At 37.7% G+C, this 19,943-nt stretch overlaps 2 protein-coding genes and 1 long non-coding RNA gene across 7 annotated transcripts in view; 1 reads left to right on the top strand and 2 right to left on the bottom strand.

Annotated features, from left to right (window-relative positions):
* LOC128240176 (neurobeachin-like protein 1) overlaps window positions 1–19,943 on the top strand; it is a 76,543-nt gene that overhangs the window by 54,113 nt on the left and 2,487 nt on the right. For 3 of the 5 annotated variants that reach the window (XM_052956694.1, XM_052956695.1, XM_052956693.1), the window contains 11 exons: window positions 10,327–10,457; window positions 11,700–11,809; window positions 12,343–12,460; window positions 13,232–13,443; window positions 13,813–13,902; window positions 14,760–14,869; window positions 17,357–17,529; window positions 18,383–18,477; window positions 18,770–18,886; window positions 19,231–19,392; window positions 19,732–19,880. In XM_052956694.1, coding sequence (XP_052812654.1) covers window positions 10,327–10,457; window positions 11,700–11,809; window positions 12,343–12,460; window positions 13,232–13,443; window positions 13,813–13,902; window positions 14,760–14,869; window positions 17,357–17,529; window positions 18,383–18,477; window positions 18,770–18,886; window positions 19,231–19,392; window positions 19,732–19,880 — 1,467 coding nt within the window. Of the gene's footprint in view, window positions 1–1,107; window positions 2,374–10,326; window positions 10,458–11,699; window positions 11,810–12,342; window positions 12,461–13,231; window positions 13,444–13,812; window positions 13,903–14,759; window positions 14,870–17,356; window positions 17,530–18,382; window positions 18,478–18,769; window positions 18,887–19,230; window positions 19,393–19,731; window positions 19,881–19,943 lie in introns of those variants that run through there. The other 2 variants (XR_008262074.1, XM_052956696.1) reach the window with 2 other exon arrangements.
* LOC128240177 (uncharacterized) lies at window positions 7,033–8,339 on the bottom strand. Its single transcript, XM_052956698.1, has one exon. It carries the CDS (start codon window positions 8,058–8,060, stop codon window positions 7,035–7,037), a length of 1,026 nt encoding a protein of 341 aa, XP_052812658.1. The 5' UTR covers window positions 8,061–8,339; the 3' UTR covers window positions 7,033–7,034.
* Window positions 17,558–19,307, bottom strand: LOC128240178 (uncharacterized). The gene is made up of 3 exons (XR_008262075.1): window positions 19,208–19,307; window positions 19,025–19,086; window positions 17,558–18,468 (listed from the first exon to the last, which is right to left on the bottom strand). It is a non-coding gene; the product is annotated as an uncharacterized LOC128240178 (long non-coding RNA).

Genomic DNA, 19,943 nt, shown 5'->3' with positions numbered 1-19,943 from the left:
ACTGTAAAAAACATATATGTTTTTTAATAAATTTTGGTACTATGTGGTAAAATGTGTTGAGACTGAGTTTGAGATTTGACTTAAGTATTTTCGTGATATTGGGGCCTGGTCTTACTTTGCTGACTCTGAAATTTCATGTAAATCTTCCTACAGTACTTGCCAGTCACTGTGCAGTATGGTTTACATTTGTATGAATTGTTGAGTTTTGTCTTCACCATTTTTAAGCTGCACTCTCACAGACAGACTGTTTTGACAGCTTTTTATTTTTTGTGTGAGAATGAGCCAATTTATGCGTTTATGTCTAATAACCATTTAATTAAATATTAGATTGCTGACAAAGGACCAGATTGCAGTCTTTCATATTAAGAGTTATGAGTCAAAATAATGAGTTATGCCGAAAAAGATTTTCTTATAGTGTTAGATACGCTTTTAGCCACAAAACTTCAATTTTCAAATGTACCCGTGCAGAAATTTATCCTGGTCTTCCCAAAATCCTGGGAATTTCCTGAGAATCTCATGATTCCTGGAGCCAGTATCCTGGTATTCCAGGCACACCAGGAATTTTTAGTTACCCAGCCACAAGGACCAGGACAATTCCAAGATATTCCAGGACTTTTCTTTTAGAAAATAAGATAACCAGGAATTTATCAGTCAACACCAGGAATTTTACATTCAAACTATCCTGAAAGTCAGGAATTTAGTTAAATTGTCTAAAATTCAGCAACAAAACAAAATTCCTTGTTTATCCTGGTAGCTAGGAAACATTTAAAAGTAAAATTCCTGTTTTTCCTGCAATAGCAGGCATAATTCAAAAAGAAGGTTTTATTCAGAAATACTCTAATGAATACAATTAATATTAATATATAACTAATAACTAATTTAGAATACTGCCAAAATCATTTCAAACTATAATATATATATATTTATAAAAATATAATACATGTTACTGTTTTTTATTGACTATTATTCCTAAATAAAATCATGATGCATTTTGTTCCATCATACATTTATGGCAATTAACATTTATATTTAAATTAACAGAAAGTATACTGCTGAAAGATTTATTATTGCTGTGTTCAAGAATTTTTTCACTCTTCATGAGTCCAGGTGTTTCACATCCTGGGCTTATCAGCCCATTGAAAGGTCAGGCAGAAAGCTTCCGGCAGAGATTTATCTTGGCCAATCAGCATCAGGTTAACATTCATTTGTGTAGGAAATTCAAATGTATGGAGAAGAAAGTAAACATGGTGGTTTCTGAAGCTTTTCATATTTTGGATGGATAAAACTTTTTCCTAATCATTTAAAAGGTAAGAACAGTTTCAACATGTAACTTTAATACTATTACACAGTAAAAAGAGCATAAAAACAATATGGTTAGTGATTAAGTTAATGTTTTTGCAATTCATTATCTGATTTAAACATTACATGTTATGCTCTGTTTTACCTCCATTAACACAATGTTGTGATGTTTTGAAGTCTTGTGTGTAAATATATGAATATATGCACAAGTGCTATTATAAACATGAAAGTATAAGCTGCATGTAACTTAATATTCTCTTCTTTAAATTAGTTTTACAATTTTACAATTGAGCTATCATTCATTTATTAATGGATTTGAATAAATCAGACAAACCATACAATAACTTATTGTTTATTATGTAACAAAACGAAACAACACCAGCAATGCGATTGTCCATAGCAATGCAATATACATATATAGTAAAGAGATTATCAGAGTGGCGTAAATGGTCATGTGGCTTGTGACGTAAAATCCCGGCACCAGTTGAACAAGTTATGCGTATCGAAAGTGAAAATTTTTCGCCGTGCATACACGTACAGTAAAACAAACAGACGTCCCTGACTTGACACATGTTTTGAATGGGCAGAAAAACACCACGCGGTTTTCTGCCACATGCAAGTCTGGGGACTGACACGGAAACTAGCTTGACACATGACTGGCCAGTGAACCAGAGCACTGGCACCTGCATGCAAGCGTACATTTATACACATGACACAACAAGCTTGACACATGTCTGGTCGGTGAACCAAAGCACCGGCACCTGCATGCAAGCGTACTTACACATAGACACGTTTAACACATTTACAGCACGGCGTTACCTAACTAATGCAAATAAATAAGAACTAATTGGAATGCAGTCCCAGCACCACGAGTAAGACAATTGAGCCGAAGTTCCTTTACCCGCAGTTTGGGAGAGCAGACCTTGTATAATAAGTATTGGTTAGAAATCTGGCTAAATTCAGTTTAAAAGATTTGTTATTCGCCTGCCGCCAGAATTTTACGCCCACACGACTTAAAAGGACAAAAAAAAAAAAAAAAAAAAAAAAAAGAAAAAAAAAGAAAAAAAAAGAAAAGAGTACATGTTCGTAGTTTAAAGCTTTAAAACACTGTTGTGTCTGCATTGTTCCAACAAAAAGGCATTGCCGTATGCTCCCTATGACCATTGATAAGTGGTTAGTTTGGCGACACACTGCACTATCTTGGTATGATTGTTTCTGAAGACTGGTCCGGTGGTGTTCGGTGTGAGCTGGAACCCGAGTGGCTTGGGCCCCTAGTTAGGCATAGCTTGCTCGCTGATGTTGCTACGAGTGATGTGCTGTCTCTCAGAACGCAAGCTGCCGAAAACTGCAATTATAAAGAACTCACCAGCAGCATTTTGAATGAAACGGCATTATGAAAGATTAACATGTACACACTATTGAAGTGATGTTTCATACGGGTCATTCAGATTATATTAATATTTTAATCGGGTGTGGTGGGTGGGTAAATAATATTTTTTCGGTATTTTTCCCACGTGTTACTCCTTCGAAGGTTAGCGAGAAAAGAACGTGCTGGGCTAGTCACGTGGTCAAGTAATCGGATGACCGGAGCGTTCCGCATGTTGATTTCCGGGCAACCACGTGTGTTTACCCGTATCTAGGAAGTATTTCCGAGAAATCGTAGATAAAAAGAGAAAACAATTTATTCCGTCTTAATAAATGAAATTATTTCCATATGTAAATAATTTTTATTATTAAATGGATTTGAATAAATCAGACAAACCATACAATAACTTATTGTTTATTATGTAACAAAACGAAACAACACCAGCAATGCGATTGTCCATAGCAATGCAATATACATATATAGTAAAGAGATTATCAGAGTGGCGTAAATGGTCATGTGGCTTGTGACGTAAAATCCCGGCACCAGTTGAACAAGTTATGCGTATCGAAAGTGAAAATTTTTCGCCGTGCATACACGTACAGTAAAACAAACAGACGTCCCTGACTTGACACATGTTTTGAATGGGCAGAAAAACACCACGCGGTTTTCTGCCACATGCAAGTCTGGGGACTGACACGGAAACTAGCTTGACACATGACTGGCCAGTGAACCAGAGCACTGGCACCTGCATGCAAGCGTACATTTATACACATGACACAACAAGCTTGACACATGTCTGGTCGGTGAACCAAAGCACCGGCACCTGCATGCAAGCGTACTTACACATAGACACGTTTAACACATTTACAGCACGGCGTTACCTAACTAATGCAAATAAATAAGAACTAATTGGAATGCAGTCCCAGCACCACGAGTAAGACAATTGAGCCGAAGTTCCTTTACCCGCAGTTTGGGAGAGCAGACCTTGTATAATAAGTATTGGTTAGAAATCTGGCTAAATTCAGTTTAAAAGATTTGTTATTCGCCTGCCGCCAGAATTTTACGCCACAATAAATTTTCTAAATTTATCCACCAAAATTCTGAATATATATAAAAAAAAAAAAAAAAAAAATTTAAACCGCGAGATTATGTTAATGTAATTGCGCTTTACGGAGCGTTATTCTATGTGCTTAAGCAGAACATCTCTTAGTGCGTCGATATACATAGCATTACCCACTGCCGACAGGTGAACGCCGTCGGCCGCGAAGAAACCCGGAGTATCTAAACCTATATCTATGGATAGCGTGTCGTGTGCGCCTGTCGACCTTACCCAACTGCGCCCGTGGCGATTAACGCGGATTCTCTTTTTATTGATTTGTGATGACGTTAACTGGCGTGGGTTTCGCCATTGAAATCTATTTAGTATATCTACCCAGACTATAACGGCGCTGGCAAATGCGGATCTAAGGTAGCGTATTTCGCGAGTAATTGAGTTAAATATTTTCGTTAGCGGAAACACAGTTAAATCGTTGCCGCCTAGGTGCAAAACTATTATTTTGGGTGGCTCGCACAAAAGGACATTGGATTCTACGGACCTGCGGAAACGTTCCCATCCGATGCCCCCGACGCCCAGCCAGGCGATGGTCCGCGGCAACCGCAGGTTCGGCGAGCCCCTCTCCTGTGCGTACCGTCCCGCGCGCCTGGGTAGCGAGTCGCCCAAAACCCAGATATCTATATTTACGAGTGAAATAATTATTTAATGTAGGGTTGCGTTGTATTTGTATTTCAGTGCGGGTTTTGTATATTCTATTCGTTAATAAATGTTATTTAATTGTACGAATGTAATGCGTGAGGCCCAGATATCGCCCCTTCTAGCTTACACACGGATATATTTCTTGTATGCTTGGGACGACCAACGACCAAGTTTCATAATGTCTGTCTCTGGTACGCCGCGTATGGCTAGGTCGGTCGCACGGCCGATACGGAAGCTGTGAGTCTTAAAGTTTTGGGTACTGTGGCCGGCTCTCGTTAGACATTTGTTTAAGACAGCGGTTACCTGTTGTCTAGTGACCGGAAGTCCGTTGCTGTGACTAAAGGCTGATGTTCCCGCAGGTTTAAGTGACAGGTACTCTAACATAGCTAATACTGGACATGGGTGTGTTTTTTCCCGGGGGAGTTTCAACGTGATCGGTGGACCGTGCTGACTGGTTTTATGTATTCGTAAGGTCACCGACATGAATTGCTCGTTGGTTGTGATGGCTACGTCTTTTCGCTTAATTTGATTGGACGAACCGCTAAGTGTGGTCGCTACCAGTTCGCTGATGCGGAAGAGGCCGAAATAGGCCATTGAGAATATTGCCTTAAAAACCTTAGCTTCGAATTCGTTATAACACACACTAGGCAATGCTGCGATGATTTCGGTCAATATTGATTTTGTGATGGGGCGTCTCGCATCCCGCGAATGTCCTTTAGCTCTCACACAACCTTCGAGTAACCTATTGACCACAAACATAGAGTGTATGTCCTGAAAGCCGTTTATTTTGTGTATGTAATTTAAACCCGCCACGTAAGTTTTTATTGTATTCGCTGCGCAGTTATTTTCGAAACAGTATGCTATGAACCAAACTAAATAAGGTGCGGGTATCGGCATGTTTTGTTTTAAGTTATATTTCGCGAGGAATGCTTGGAACGCGTTTAACGCTGTGGTATATGTCCTGCGCGTGTTGTCTGCTAAAGAACATCGCAAAAGTGTGTCAGCTCTTTTTTGAAGATTTCCCAAAGATGGGGCGGGATGGGATGGGGTTCCGCGTCCGCTTCCGGTGCTTGCTTTCGGAAACGCGCGATCTGGAAGCGTGAAAGGGCATCGCATATTAAGTTTTTTGAACCAGGTACGTGAGACGCCCTCAGAAGAATATTGAACTGGAGGCATTTCAATGTCAAAACCCGAAGAATATCCATCACTTTATCCGACTTGGCTGAAAATGAGTTTAGGATGTGGACGACACTTATATTATCGCAATGAAATCTTACTTTTTTGTTTCTGAGCCCCTCCCCCCAAATGAAAATAGCAACCATAATAGGGAAAATCTCTAGGACGGTGATATCTTTGAGTAAACCTTCCTTCTCCCATGATTCGGGCCAGCGTGCGCATGCCCAGTGCCCCCGGAAGTAGATGCCAAATCCTAGTCCGTTTCCCCCGGCGCTATCCGTATATAACTCTGCGTCATCGTTTGTTAGCCAGAATTGGTCATGAAATACTGAAATGCCGTTGAATTTTTTAAAGAAATTGAGCCATAATTTTAAGTCTAGCTTAACGGACCTTTTTAAACGGACGTGGTGGAAAGGCTTGGTTAGACCGCATGTTGAGTTAATCAGTCTCCTGCAGAAGGGGCGCCCTAACGGTATCGCACGACAACAAAAATTGAGGGACCCGATCAGTGATTGCATTTCTTTCAGAGTAGTTGATTGTTTGGCCATGATATTTTGGATATACCCCACTATTTTTTCGACTTTTTCCGTCGGTACGCGTACTACCATTTCCCTTGTGTCAAGTTCGAGACCTAGGAAAACTAAGACCTCTGTAGGGCCCTCGGTTTTTTCATGGGCTAAGGGGACTTTTAATTCCTGCATTACTTCTATAAACAACTGGAGTAGGGCGTTAGCCGCTGTTGTGTCTTTGTCCCCGCCTAGAAAGTCATCTAGATAGTGAATTAGCATTCCCGAGTCTGATTTGATTTTTACGCAAAATTCCAGGAAAGTTGAAAAACGCTCAAAAGTCGCACAGCTGATTGAAGCGCCAAAAGGAAGTGTTTTGTCAATGAAATACCGGTCATTAAATTTATAGCCGAGGAGTTCAAAGTCCTCCGGTCGTATCGGTAGCAATTTAAATGCGTTCTTTATGTCGACTTTAAAAATCTTACAATTCCTGCCCAGGGTTTGTATCATTTTGACCGCCTCGTCGAAACTTGTATATTGTACGGATGCGTTTTTCGGATCGATGTGGTCATTTACTGAGGATCCGGCAGGGTAGGATAGGTGGTGTATCATTCTGAACTCATTTGGCTCTTTCTTTGGTACCAAGCCTATGGGTGAAACTACAAGGTTTTTGAATGGTTTAACAACAAAAGGACCCGCTACTCTGCCAGCTAAAATTTCTTTATTAATTTTATCGATTACAATATCTGGCTGTTCTCTGGCTGATTTAAGATTAGTGGCTTCCCTACCCAGGCGAGGGCCCTGGTATTGCAGACTAAACCCGTGTTTAAACCCGTTTTCTAAGAAAATTGCCTCCTGTTCGTCATAGGAAGATAAGTGAATGTGTAATGTAGTCAAATCGATTGGTGAAAGCGCGATGTCCCAAGTATTCGGGTTAGAAATGACGTGGTGTTGCTCCCCTAATGTTGTCATTGAATGAGGTGGGATGGCGCCCGCGAAAGGGCTGGCGCGGGACATTGAAATGTTGTGACGTATGAAATGACTGGGCGCGCTGTGGTACGCGGTTAGATAATGTGCATACTGATGCTGAGTGACCTTGGCCGCAGGAAGAGCAAATGTGCCGAAACCTACAGTTAGGCCACGTGCAGCTGCCTATGTTGAAAAAATGGCACACTCTCGCCATTCTGCTTGGAAAGGTTCCCCTTGGGCTTGGGGCAGGCGTGGCCGCGGCCGGCATTAACATGCATCGCCACCATAAGTCCGTGTTAATATGTGCCCATGATGAGGGTTCGAATGCCTGCCGTAGCCTAAACTGTTCGTCGTAGCTGCGCCACGCCAGCCCGCCCTGGCGTCCCGCGCATTCTCTAATCGTCCACATGTATTGCAGTAGCTCGGATGCTTTAGATGGATTGGCCTGAATGTATATGGACATGTATATAATAAAAGCATCGGTCCATTTCTCGATCGTGCCGATTTTATCCCTACATTCCCTCGGCCTAGAGAGCAACTGGCCTTCCGCCGTCAATTGTAAAGTTGTTCCCGAACAGAAATCGGTAAGTTCGAGCGAACCTTTCAGAAGCAGAGCCAAATTTACGAATTCTCCCCTCCTGATCTGACTTCTAATTAGGTCGGGGACGTGGGCTGCTACGTCGTCGGGGGCTAACCTAATTGGACTAGGTCCCCCCGGCGCGCAAGGCAGATGTGTAATGGGGGCAGGCAGGGGAGCTACGGTGGAGGACGCTGCTACAAGTTCGGGGGTATTCCCCGCTACCGCACCACACCCTATGTTAAACGATGTATTTGTTTCTAACACATTTGATCTTTGAAGAATCTCTTCAAAGTCAACAACGTTTTTATTACCTTTGGACACGTCGTCCAGCGGGCTGCTCAGCTCTTCCTCTGGCTCCGTTTCCGCTTGCCTAGTTTTCCTCCTCTTAACTCCTCTCCCCCGTCCTGGCATTTTCACAAACTTTTAACTTAACTCAAAAACAAATAAATAATATTTTTTCGGTATTTTTCCCACGTGTTACTCCTTCGAAGGTTAGCGAGAAAAGAACGTGCTGGGCTAGTCACGTGGTCAAGTAATCGGATGACCGGAGCGTTCCGCATGTTGATTTCCGGGCAACCACGTGTGTTTACCCGTATCTAGGAAGTATTTCCGAGAAATCGTAGATAAAAAGAGAAAACAATTTATTCCGTCTTAATAAATGAAATTATTTCCATATGTAAATAATTTTTATTATTACTAATGATCATGTTGGTGAGTATATATGCATTATTTTATAATTTTAATATTATAGATGACCAATGTTGTGTCTGTGGCAAAGATGAGGATCTTGTGATCAAACAAGATATGATGGGAAAGTTGGAAAGCTAAAGAACATGAATGGCAATCTCTGCTCAACCACATGGTAGGTTGCTGAATATCTGTTATTGAATTTAGTTTTTAGTTTTCAAACTAGAATGTGAAGCAGTAGATCTATTAATCATATAATAACAATTACATTCCTGATATAATTAACTTATAATAGATCATGGCAATAAGCATATTAGGGCAATTCTTTAATGCAATTGCGAATTGAAAGTTTAAATTTTTTGTGCATGTAAAATGCAGTTTAGCACTACCAAAGTTTGAGCATGAATATGTTAATATCGAATTATAGGAACCCTTTTTATGTAAATATGTAGTTTAAACAAAGGTTTTAAGTCAGTACCTATTTATTTATCTGCATAAATTGAATTGGATATAACACAAATGAAATTTAACTTAGAATCTAACAATGACCTTTGACCAATTTCTCTAATCTGATGTGGCCTATTTTAAGAAATTATAAAATATACAAATTTTCATATTTTTTTCAGATGTGGAGCACAAAAGGTTCGGTGTGAACACAAGTGTGACTGGCTTATGCCTTGAGATCATATGCCAAAGGAACTTACCCAGAAAATAACAATATTGAAATCATCGTTTGTTTGTAAATATTATTCAATAAGAAGTTGAATGAAATTGAAGTTGTGGTTTTCTTTTAATGAAACTATAGATAAAATATGGACAAGAAAAAAACTACCCTCTCAAAAGAAATTCCTGGTCCTCAAGAATTTCCCAGGAATTTCCTGGTCCCAAGAAATTCTCAGGAATTTCCTGGTCCCAAGAAATTCTCAGAGATCCTGGGTAAATCCTGAGAAAATCCTGGACCCAGGATTTTTTTGAAGAAATTTCAATCCTGGAGTTCCTGGAAAATTCCTGTTCCAATACCGTGCCTGGGTCCCAGGAAACCAGAAATTTCCTGGGATTTTCTCAGGATTTTTTCTCAGGAAATTCCCAGGAAATTCTCAGGAATGTCTTGGTAATTTCTGCACGGGTTGTCACCATTCTTTTTTTACCCAAAGATCAATGCATTACAAGATGAAAAATAAAAAAAGTTTTCAAAACTGTCAATCTGTGCAAATGCAAATTTAATGAACAATAACACAGAGGTCCCTGTTGGCTGATTTTTTTGTGACACACAAGCCATTGAAATTTGGACATTTATTATGCTTTGTCTTGAAAATTTGAAAAAAAATGCTATTTCTGGCAAACTCTTTCTCTCCTTTATGCCATTCCTGATACTCTGAATGGCTTGCTCTGCTCCTGACATGCAATAATAATAACATTAAAGGTTGATGCAAATTTTTTTTAAAACTTATTTGACTTTAAAGGGACACACTATAGGGTGATGGACGAAAAAGTGCCAAAATATCACTAAGGGCTATTCCAGTAAACCCATATAACCCACAGGGGGAAGGCAATTATTTAAATAGTATAAAGGTGGGTGTCTTTTTTCGCTAATTTGGACCCCACATGGGTAAATTTGCTTCTGTTAGGGGGTGGCATTTTTTAAAAGTGCCTTCCCGCTGGGGTTATATGTTTAAATGGAATAGCCCTAATATATTTTTATTTGTACATATTTCATACGCTGTTTCTTTTTGTTTTATTATTGAAGTTGAATGAGTTAAACATAATGCATTTCAATTTAAAAAAAATATAAAAAAATGTGTCAACCTATATTGTGCCCCAAAAAATTAGAGATATAAAAAGATAAAGATGAAAATAAAACAATCACTATATTTTGGCGCCTTTTTAGCTATTAATTAAACAACCCAGTTATAAAGGCTATTATTTTTTATCTTTAACAAATCACATGCATTTTCGTTTTGATCATTGAAGTCAAACCTCATACCCCTAGGTTTGATGTGTCTGACCGTCAGTTCCACTCCATCCCCGGGGCATGGAAGTCTATGTATAACAACTCCAATGACGTGAAGGAACTCATCCCAGAGTTCTTCTTTCTGCCCGAGTTCCTCAATAACAGCAATGGTGGGTGCAGATGTTGATTTGAGTTCTAGTTAAATTTATGCTTCTTGCTTTAAGCTTGATTGTGAAAGGAGCTTAAGAATAGCTTACTAAATCAAGGCATTTGGAACTCCTCGGCTATTTTCCATGGAAAACAACTTCGGATGTATATGGACGGTTTACCATGTCAGAAATCTTTACATCTTTACATTTAAATTAAGCTGCAAGTAGATCGTGTAGTAATTTCAATTAAGCACTTGAACTGAATGACTTTACTCTGGCAATCTTTATTATTTATGTTACAATACACTTCACTGGCAATCATTTTAAACTTTTAAGTTAGATTTATATACAAAATACACGTTAAAACACTACAATTTATTTATACTATTATTTAAATTTTTACGAACTACTTCTACTGATGTAGCAGCATACAGTCATCTGAGGTTGTTTTTGATGGAAAATTACCGAGGAGTTTGGGATGTAAATCAAAATTGTATCTAACAGAAATGGGTTTTTTTAAGATTTAATGGTTTTGCTTTTCTGAGTCTGAAACTTAGTCAGAGTTTTGAACATTTATTAACGTATAAGGCGCATTTGAGACTGAGTTCAGATTTCAACCTAAACTGCAAATCTTCATTTCATTGTAACATTCTTTCTAGCAGAGCAGTGATGAAGAGCTTTGCTGAATTATTGTACTGTATTGAAAGTTGTAATATTGTTCACATATATTTTGTAAAAAGAATGAAGTAAGGAAGATTTTTGTCATTCAGTAAAGATAGATTTTCTGAGTCTGGGTCTAGACTCAAACTTGGTACTGTTTCTAATCATGGGCCTAGTTCTAGTGTCCGTTTTGAGAGGCTTTCAGAAAGTTCTTGGTGGCACTAATCCTACAACATGATTGTTGTCATTCAGTACACTCAGATGCTTATCTGAGTCTGAATCTACACTCAAACTTGGTACTGTTTCTAATCATGGGCCTAGTACTAGTGTCAATTTTGAGAGTTTTGAGAGAGAAAGTTCTTGATGGGAACTAATCCCACAACATCATCTGTGACAGACAGACACCTATAAACTACACATTTGGGTTAATGTTTAATTAAATTCTTAGCAATTGTTACATGCTAGTATACCTAATCCATTGTATTAATTTGCAGGGTTTGCCCTGGGAAAGCTACACATTACACATGAGCAAGTTTAACGTTTAATTATATTCTAAGCAATTGTTACTTGCGAGTATAGATAATCCATTGTATTATTTTGCAGGGTTTGACCTGGGAAAGCTGCAGATTTCTAATGAGCAAGTAAATGATGTAGAGCTGCCAAAATGGGCGGAGAGTCCTGAAGACTTCATATATAAACACAGGAAAGCTCTGGTGTGTTATATTTTGATTGTTTTGTTAAAGTGCCTTTATGAGAGAGAAAGAGTTAGTGTCTCGACTGGGGAGTTAACCCAGGACCTCTTCCTCCACATGCAAAAACAATAACCACATTGCCAAAGGGCTTGTCTAACTGCAAGGCTTTTCCTGCACACCAGGCCCAAATTTCACGAAACTTCTTAAGCTAATAGTCTTATGACACTAGTTTGATTTAGTCAAAACATATACTTCAATTTGATTTTGATGAATTAAAATTGGTCAGTTGGTATAACCTTAAAGATAATTGCATTTTGAAGTAAAAAAAAACTCTTGAAAAAGAAAACATTTAGCAAATTATTGAAACACCAAATTAGACCCCCCCCTCTCCCCCCTCCCCCCTCCCCCCTCCACTCCCCTTTGATTTATATATCATGGGGAAAATTCTTGAAGACACTTCTTTTATGTTAAATAAAGATGAAATAAAAACAAAAGGGTTATCATTTTGAAAAATAAATCTTTACATATAAATAACTGGTTAATGTTTATTTCAGGAGAGCGAGTATGTGTCAGCCAACCTTCACAACTGGATCGACCTGATATTTGGATACAAGCAGAAAGGCCAGGCAGCGATAGATGCTCTCAATGTCTTCTACTACTGTACTTACGAGGGTAAGGGCCTTAAAAAACAGACAAAAACCCTCCCTTCTAAGACCTTTTAGTCTGTTCATTAAAATAGATAAATCTAATTTTCAGATTCTGAGTTGTTGTTGACCCTGAAATCCATTTGAGTTGATTTCAATTTAAAACATAACATATTAATTAATTAATAAATACACATTGTGCCAATTGTTCAGAATTTTGTTGAAGTTAACTATGTTGCTAATCTCATCATTGTTAATTTTCAAGTCTTTACTGCTCTGTAAGTTTAATGAATACCATTGTGATCTGCAGTTTTCCTAACAAGATTTGAGACAACGGTTTTACTTTGATTTGACCCAAACTAAGCACATCATCAAATGTTTCACGTTTTAAAGTTAACAACAATCTGGCTTATCAAGTTGTTAACTTTAACAAAGTTTTGGACAATCAGCCCTGGGCTATACTGAAATCTATGGTAGGTTTAAACTGGCCTAAACCTAAATCTTGATTTAAACTGACCTATACCTAAATCTAGATTAAAACTGGCCTATACCTAAATTTACCTAAATATATTTTACGCTGGCCTATACCTTATTCTAGATTTAATTAAACTCGTTAATACTTAAATCTAGATTTAACTGGTTTATATCTAAATCTAAATTCAAACTGGCCTTTACCAAAATCTAGATTTAAACTGACCTACACCTAAGTCTAGATTCAAACTGGCCCATACTAAAATCTATTTTGTACTGTAACTGTACGCTAAATTGAGTAAAATCAGAAAAACTTCTTGTCGTTAAGGTGCTGTTGACCTAGATGCAGTCAAGAACCCCATAGAGCGCAAGGCTCTAGAAGGGATGATCAATAACTTTGGGCAGACCCCGTGTCAGTTATTGAAGGACCCTCACCCCAAGAGACTAACATTTGAGGAGATCGTGGCCAAGTCCTTCAAGACTGACAGACATCTCAGTATATTCTTCTTCTTAGAGAATCTGAAGGTGTATTTTGTGGAGGTGGGTAATTACTTGACTACTATTTGTAATTGTTGACATCGCCAAGAAATATAAAGGGCCCATAGGCTGGGTTCTCAAATGTAAAACTGCTAAGTGAAGACGTAATGTTATATAATGAGGTAAATAAATATAGTTAGAAAAAATCAAATAATTGTTAGAAAAAATCAAATAAAAATTCAAGTCTTTCAGCAGCAGGATTCTATCCTTGCTCAGCAAGAAAGCCTTGTAATTTTAAGTGAACATGTAAAGATTGGGAGAAGATATTAATTATATAGAAACCGCGTTATCATATAGGCTGCAATTTTTGCTGGGTATTTTAACACGAAAAAAATCTTGACAATAATTGTTTTTGTTTTTTTTCTAACACAGGTATCAGCAGAGACGGACCCTCTGGTGTTTATTAACGTTCCGCGTAGTCAGCCTAGGTCGATCATCCAGCACGGCATGCACGATACCATGGTAACGCATTTATGTTTCTAATAATTATGCACTGCATGATTTTTTTTTTATTGTGTTTCAACGTAATGGGGATACTGTCGATTGCTTAAATGCCGCGAGAGTTTGATATAGAGGACACGTGTTATAATAGGTGTAAGATCGTAATATATTTCACCAAAAGCTAGATTTCAAGAGTGGCATAGCCACAAGGGCAATATTTATTTTGTTGTTTGGGCCGTTGGGCTGGGTAAACTTTTGGCCGTCTAAAAATGTTTAAATCTTATAGAAAAATGCTTTCTTGTGATTCATAGCAATTTTTCAGTTAAGAAGAGAGAATTCACTGTATCAAACACTAAAATGACATTACCTTGGTGTAAATTTGGTGCCCTGAAAAACAACAATTTGCCGTAATTTTATATTCTTTTAAGGCATACATTATAATGAAAAGATAAATTGTTGGTTTCAGTGTAAGATCGCTATATTGGCGGTCTTGTGAACAAGAAAAGTGAATATATCACTCATGGCTATGTCACTCATGAAATATAGCTTTTGGAGCTCACTTTGTGAAATATATTACAATCTTACACTAAAACAAACCATTATCCCCTATATCATATACAGGGAAAAGTTCAGTTTGGACATGCAAATGTTGTATGATGTTAAGTTAAATATTTCCATTCCTTTTATTTACAATTATTGTAGAGTAAATTAGATTTGTTTTAACTATGGCAATTTTTTTAACTATGGCAATTTTTTTAACTATGGCAATTTGGTTGTTTTTTGCCTGTCAGGATTGTTGTTTTTAAAATTAAAACTTGATGCTATATGTAGAATTAATTGAGTACTGCCTAATATCTTTGTTCATATCCATTGTACAGGTGACAGTAAGTGCTGAAGGAGTGATTGGAACACATGGCTGGCTGCCATACGACAAGTCTATCTCAAACTATTTCACTTTCGACAAGGATCCGACTGTCACAAACATAAAGTAAGTCTGTCTTACTTCCTAGCCATGGCTGTGTTAATAATTTTCATTGGGTTCAGGTTTATAATAATTACGAAATGAAAGTTGTGCCTGACATTATAAGTACTATCATGTCTTAAAGAAGTTTCTTACTTAACAAAACCAGTACAGGTTTTACAGCTTGTTTTTTTCTTCAAAGTAAAAAGGAAATGGTTATCTAATAGCCTTTGTGTCATTGTGGGCATTATCAGTGGTAACAGGAGAAGTCGTACCAACACAAACTCACACCACTACAAAGTCATGACATATAGGGAAAAGTTGGTATGACTTTTCTTGTAATCTTATCGGTGTGCATAAACTTCCAGCTTGGCCATAGCTTCAACACCATGCAAAACATTCAATTGAAACATTGTACACATGATTCCAATGGCCATAAATCGAAAATAACTTAAACAAATGTTGAGTTAAGCCCTTTCTTCAACGGGAAAACACAGATGACAGACACTCGGTGTTGTCATGTAAGCAAATTATAAACAAAACAAGAAAAACTGTGATACAAAATATCACAGCGGGCCCACAAACAGATCTACCATGTAAATATTTTGAAGTTGGTGATTGCTGATGTCGAGTCAAGGCTATGTAGGAATTCAAAGAGACTTATTTTGGTAAAACATTAGTCTATGCACAACTACAGTTTATATTAAACACTTCTTTCAATTTTCAGTACAACTATAAGTTTTACAGGGGACAAAGGTTTGTGACAGACAGACAGCACTAAATCAATATGTCTCTTGCTTACTCGGGAAAAGACATAAATAAGGCAAACCAAAGTTACAGTTCTTGCACAAGCACAGCTGTCAAAGGGTTTAAAGTAATTCCTTTCCATATACATGAACTAGTTCATTTGTATAAACCATTGAAAGCAAAAGAACAACAACTCAGATATTGATGTCTATACAACAGATTTAAGAGAAATCATTTCTTAATTAAAATGGTCAATAATGGATTGGCAAACAACATTCTTTTGATCATTCTTTGATGTAGTGCAGATAGTTTTCCACAAGTTGTGAGGCTAACATTTAAAGCTACATTTACAATTAAAATAATTGGTTCAAACAATTGTAAATGAAACACCTAAAAAAGTAATTAAATCCGTGATATATTCTCATCTTTTCACCAAACCTGCAAAAAAAAATTTACTTAGTTCATTTCAATGAACTGCCATTTTCAATAAAAATACACAAACATCCGTCTTTACGTACACTTCAAGGAGTATATAAAATATATTATACAAAATAAGTCTTAAAAAATCTTTAATTTCAAAACTTATTTTGTTTTCCTTCTATGTCTATATGGTCAGCAATTGGTCAGCAACTCTACTCTATTTCTATATCGTCAACTAACTCGTCAGCACTTTAGTACGTGCCCAGAAACGTTGCGAAAACAAACGTAGGAAAGACAACTCTGTAAAAAAAATAGACTGTGTTTACATTATTAATGTCAAAAGTGACACCGTTTATTTAATGACGAGACTATCATTATGGTAAGAACAACAACTCATGTATTCAAGGGAAAAATTGGCTGTGTCTACATTTTCAGCTCAAAAGTACTTGATTTTTTTAAGAAAAAAAAGACGCCTATTTTCATCCAAGTTCTTAAGTCTCCATAAACCTTTTACTCACCACGTATTAAATATAGCGGGCCGCTGCAGCGGCCAGCAATAAGACTTCCATGCCCTTATGATAGACCAGCAATCTCTCTGTGTATTTTTGCCTGTAGCTAATCAAAAGCCCTACCAATGGCCTGGAAATATTTCCAACTGTAATGGCTGTTCCATCCAAGATTGTGTTATCATAATAAAACTTGAACTCTGAATCCCTGGGGAGTCCTCTATATATATATGAGGAATATAACATGACTGTATCAGAGAAGGTTAAAGGTCAAACAGTATTTTACCAACATATTTTTCTCCTTATCTTCTCATATCTCCTGTGATAACTCTTCTTTCTCTTCTCCAAAGGACAAGTAAAAAGTTCATGAGCCTTTTTGCCGCGTTGATTCCCTAAGATATTTCTACCATTGTTTTCTCCCAAACAGGACCCGTAAGAATATTTATGTGAAAAACTGCAGAAACATGCTCAGTAGCCAAAAGTTTAAACATTAACCCCGTTTAATGGCACAGGGTAATTGCCAATGACATAGAACACAAAGACTAAAAATCACAAAGAAGAAAACATGGAACAACAGCACAAAACTCCACAAACAACACAGTGCATATATACTATATAAAAAACTAGGTATGTTTATCAAAGATTGTTAGGTACTGCCTTGGAACGGTCGTAAAATGAAAATTTACTGGGGGTTTAAACTAGTTTGTGTGCACAACCTCACTCTTATCCCAACAAGTTCATCAGCCCATTTCTTTCGATCTATCAGTGAGGTCCAGGACTGTTCAGGCACCCAAGACTTTGATAAACTATGATATTTCTACCATTGTTTTCTCCCAAACAGGACCCGGAAGAAGTTCAACAGCCCTTTTGCTCCCGGTCTGACGGTAAGCCCGGGGCTGTTTGTGGTCACCCATGACTGTAAACTGCTGATCAGCGGAGGACACTGGGACAGTAGTATACACATCTTCCACATTGGCAAGGCCCGCAAGCTGACCCATATTTGCAGGCATATAGGTAAAACATTGAGTATTTCATTAAAAACTAGAAGTGAGAACACCAGAACAGTAGTATACACATCTACCACATTGCCCGCAAGCTGCCTCATAATATGCATGATGTTATGTCACCTTGATTTAGTATACTCATAACATTTAAACCAATCAAAGATATTGCATAGAATTAATAAAGAAAAAAATGAATGTCAATGTAATAGATTCTTTCATAAAACAAACTTATATTAATACGGAGAGCGGAGGTAATTTAGTTTAATGTCCTGTCAATATAAGTGTATTACATGGTATCATTTAACAAGTGAAATTCATTTTGATTGTGTCCATGCAGTTTTTTAAGCAATGGGTAAATTGGCATGTAGCCAAACCCTCCCCAGCCCATGGCAAACACAAAGTAATATACCACTGAACTGTTTTATCAGACATTGTAATGTTCCTGGTTAGACAACAGTGACAATCAGCTTATTGCTTGGTAAAGGGACACAACTTCTATCATCTGGGACGAATATTCGGAACTCCTCAGCCATCTTTCTTGGAAACAACCTCGGATGTATATGGACGGTTTACATACTCAGAAATTGGTATGTTTAAGTCCGCTGCAAGAAGATCGTGTGGTAGAAATAATTCTCTTCACTGGCAATCATTTTAATCTCAGATCAATGAATTCAAGCTTAAACACTACATTTAATTAATGATATAATTAAAACATTTAGGCTCTACTTCTACTGATGTACGGGCATACATCTGAGGTTGTTTTCGAGAAAAAGGGCTAAGGAGCTCCAATAAGCAACATTTTGTGAACTAACTCCCTTGGAGATGACACATGGTGAAAGTTGACCCCATATTGTTACTTCCAGACATTGTGACATGTTTGGCTCTAGACTACTGTGGCAGCCACCTGATTACTGGATCAAGGGACACAACTTGTGTCATTTGGCAGGTCCTGCAACAGGTAAATGTATTTTTTCATCTTCTGCTGAATCCCAATTGCTTTATACTGAGGGGTTTGGATGATTTCTTACAACTAATTTAAAATAAATACACCAATTATGGTCATTTTCAGAAGTAAGAAGAAATGTCTTAATCTGCTGTCTTACACATGATAAGTATCTATTACTAATGTGAAGTTTAATTGGCATGATGATTTAGGTGATGGGACAGGACAAGAGAAACATAAATCCAATATGGCGTGCATATATTCAACCAATGAGGTATAAAAATAATCATCCTTTCTCACTATCCAGGGTGGTGTATGTGCTGGGGTGTCCCCTAAACCCCTACAGACGTTATATGGACATGACCATGAGGTAACTGCAGTGCACATCTCCTCAGAGCTTGACATGGCCGTCTCAGCTAGCAAGGTATGGGTTTCTTTATCAGGTATTGGATGGGGGTGTATGTGGGGATGGGGTATAAAAGAATGGGTTATCGTATTGGCTAGCAAGGATCTTGTATCTTAATGGTGGGGAGAGTGCGTTGGATGTCTCGTCAACACCTACCTGAATGTATTTGGAATGGCAACGAGTAGTTAAATCAGCACTCGAATACTCTGATAATCTTCCTGAAATTGTTTATAGAAAAAAACGTCAAAAGGCTAATACTGTTTATAAGACACTGGCATTTTATTTATAAGAATTCTGGGGAGAAAAGTTACACAATGATTAATGGTATGTTATACATACAGTCATGTCCAGTAATATTCCAGGATGGCACTGTCATGGTACACACCGTGAGGAAGGGTCACTACATGCGAACGTTACGTCCAGAGACCTCCCCCGGCTATAATCTCAACATCCCCATGATCGCTGTAGATGAGATGGGTCACATTGTCATTTACTGCCACGAATCTCAGCCAGTACAGTCAAAGGTTACAACATATATAACAATGTGTTTTTTTCTCTATTTTTTAAGGTTTGAATACGTAAAAATAGATTTGGGTTACACCACTTTGTACTTTATGTATACTATGTTTTAAATTGTTTGTCATATTTGCAATGTCGATGATACAAGTATATTTTAACCACTCCACTTAATCATCACAGCACAGTCTAACATAATATCTTGCCAATGAGAGGGATTAATGTAATGTTGTTAACACTTGTTGCTCAATTGTATGAAAATAAATAAGTTTGAACAAATTTTAATATCATTTCCTTGAAAAAAAGAAGAAATTTGATGTTGATTCCTATTAATACCACCATTTCAGACTGTGACGACCCTGTACCTGTTTTCGTTAAACGGGAAGCTGATCATTTCCCGGGAGGTCGACCACGGCCTTGGTCACATGATCATCAAGGGAGAAAACCTCATCACAGGGGACAGTGAGGGAAACATCATTGTGTATGAGATATTTGGGTAAGTTAAGCATTGCTCAAGTAAGCTTAACTTTCCTCAAGACTTACTGGGTACAAAGTCATA

Source organism: Mya arenaria, chromosome 7 (assembly GCF_026914265.1).
Source record: "Mya arenaria isolate MELC-2E11 chromosome 7, ASM2691426v1".
Classification (NCBI taxonomy): Eukaryota; Metazoa; Mollusca; class Bivalvia; order Myida; family Myidae; genus Mya; species Mya arenaria.
This window is presented reverse-complemented; position numbering and strand designations above follow the sequence as displayed.

What these genes read in the sequence shown, in the direction of transcription:
- LOC128240177 (XM_052956698.1), bottom strand. Translation starts at nt 8,060, where the DNA reads ATGCCAGGACGGGGGAGAGGAGTTAAGAGGAGGAAAACTAGGCAAGCG.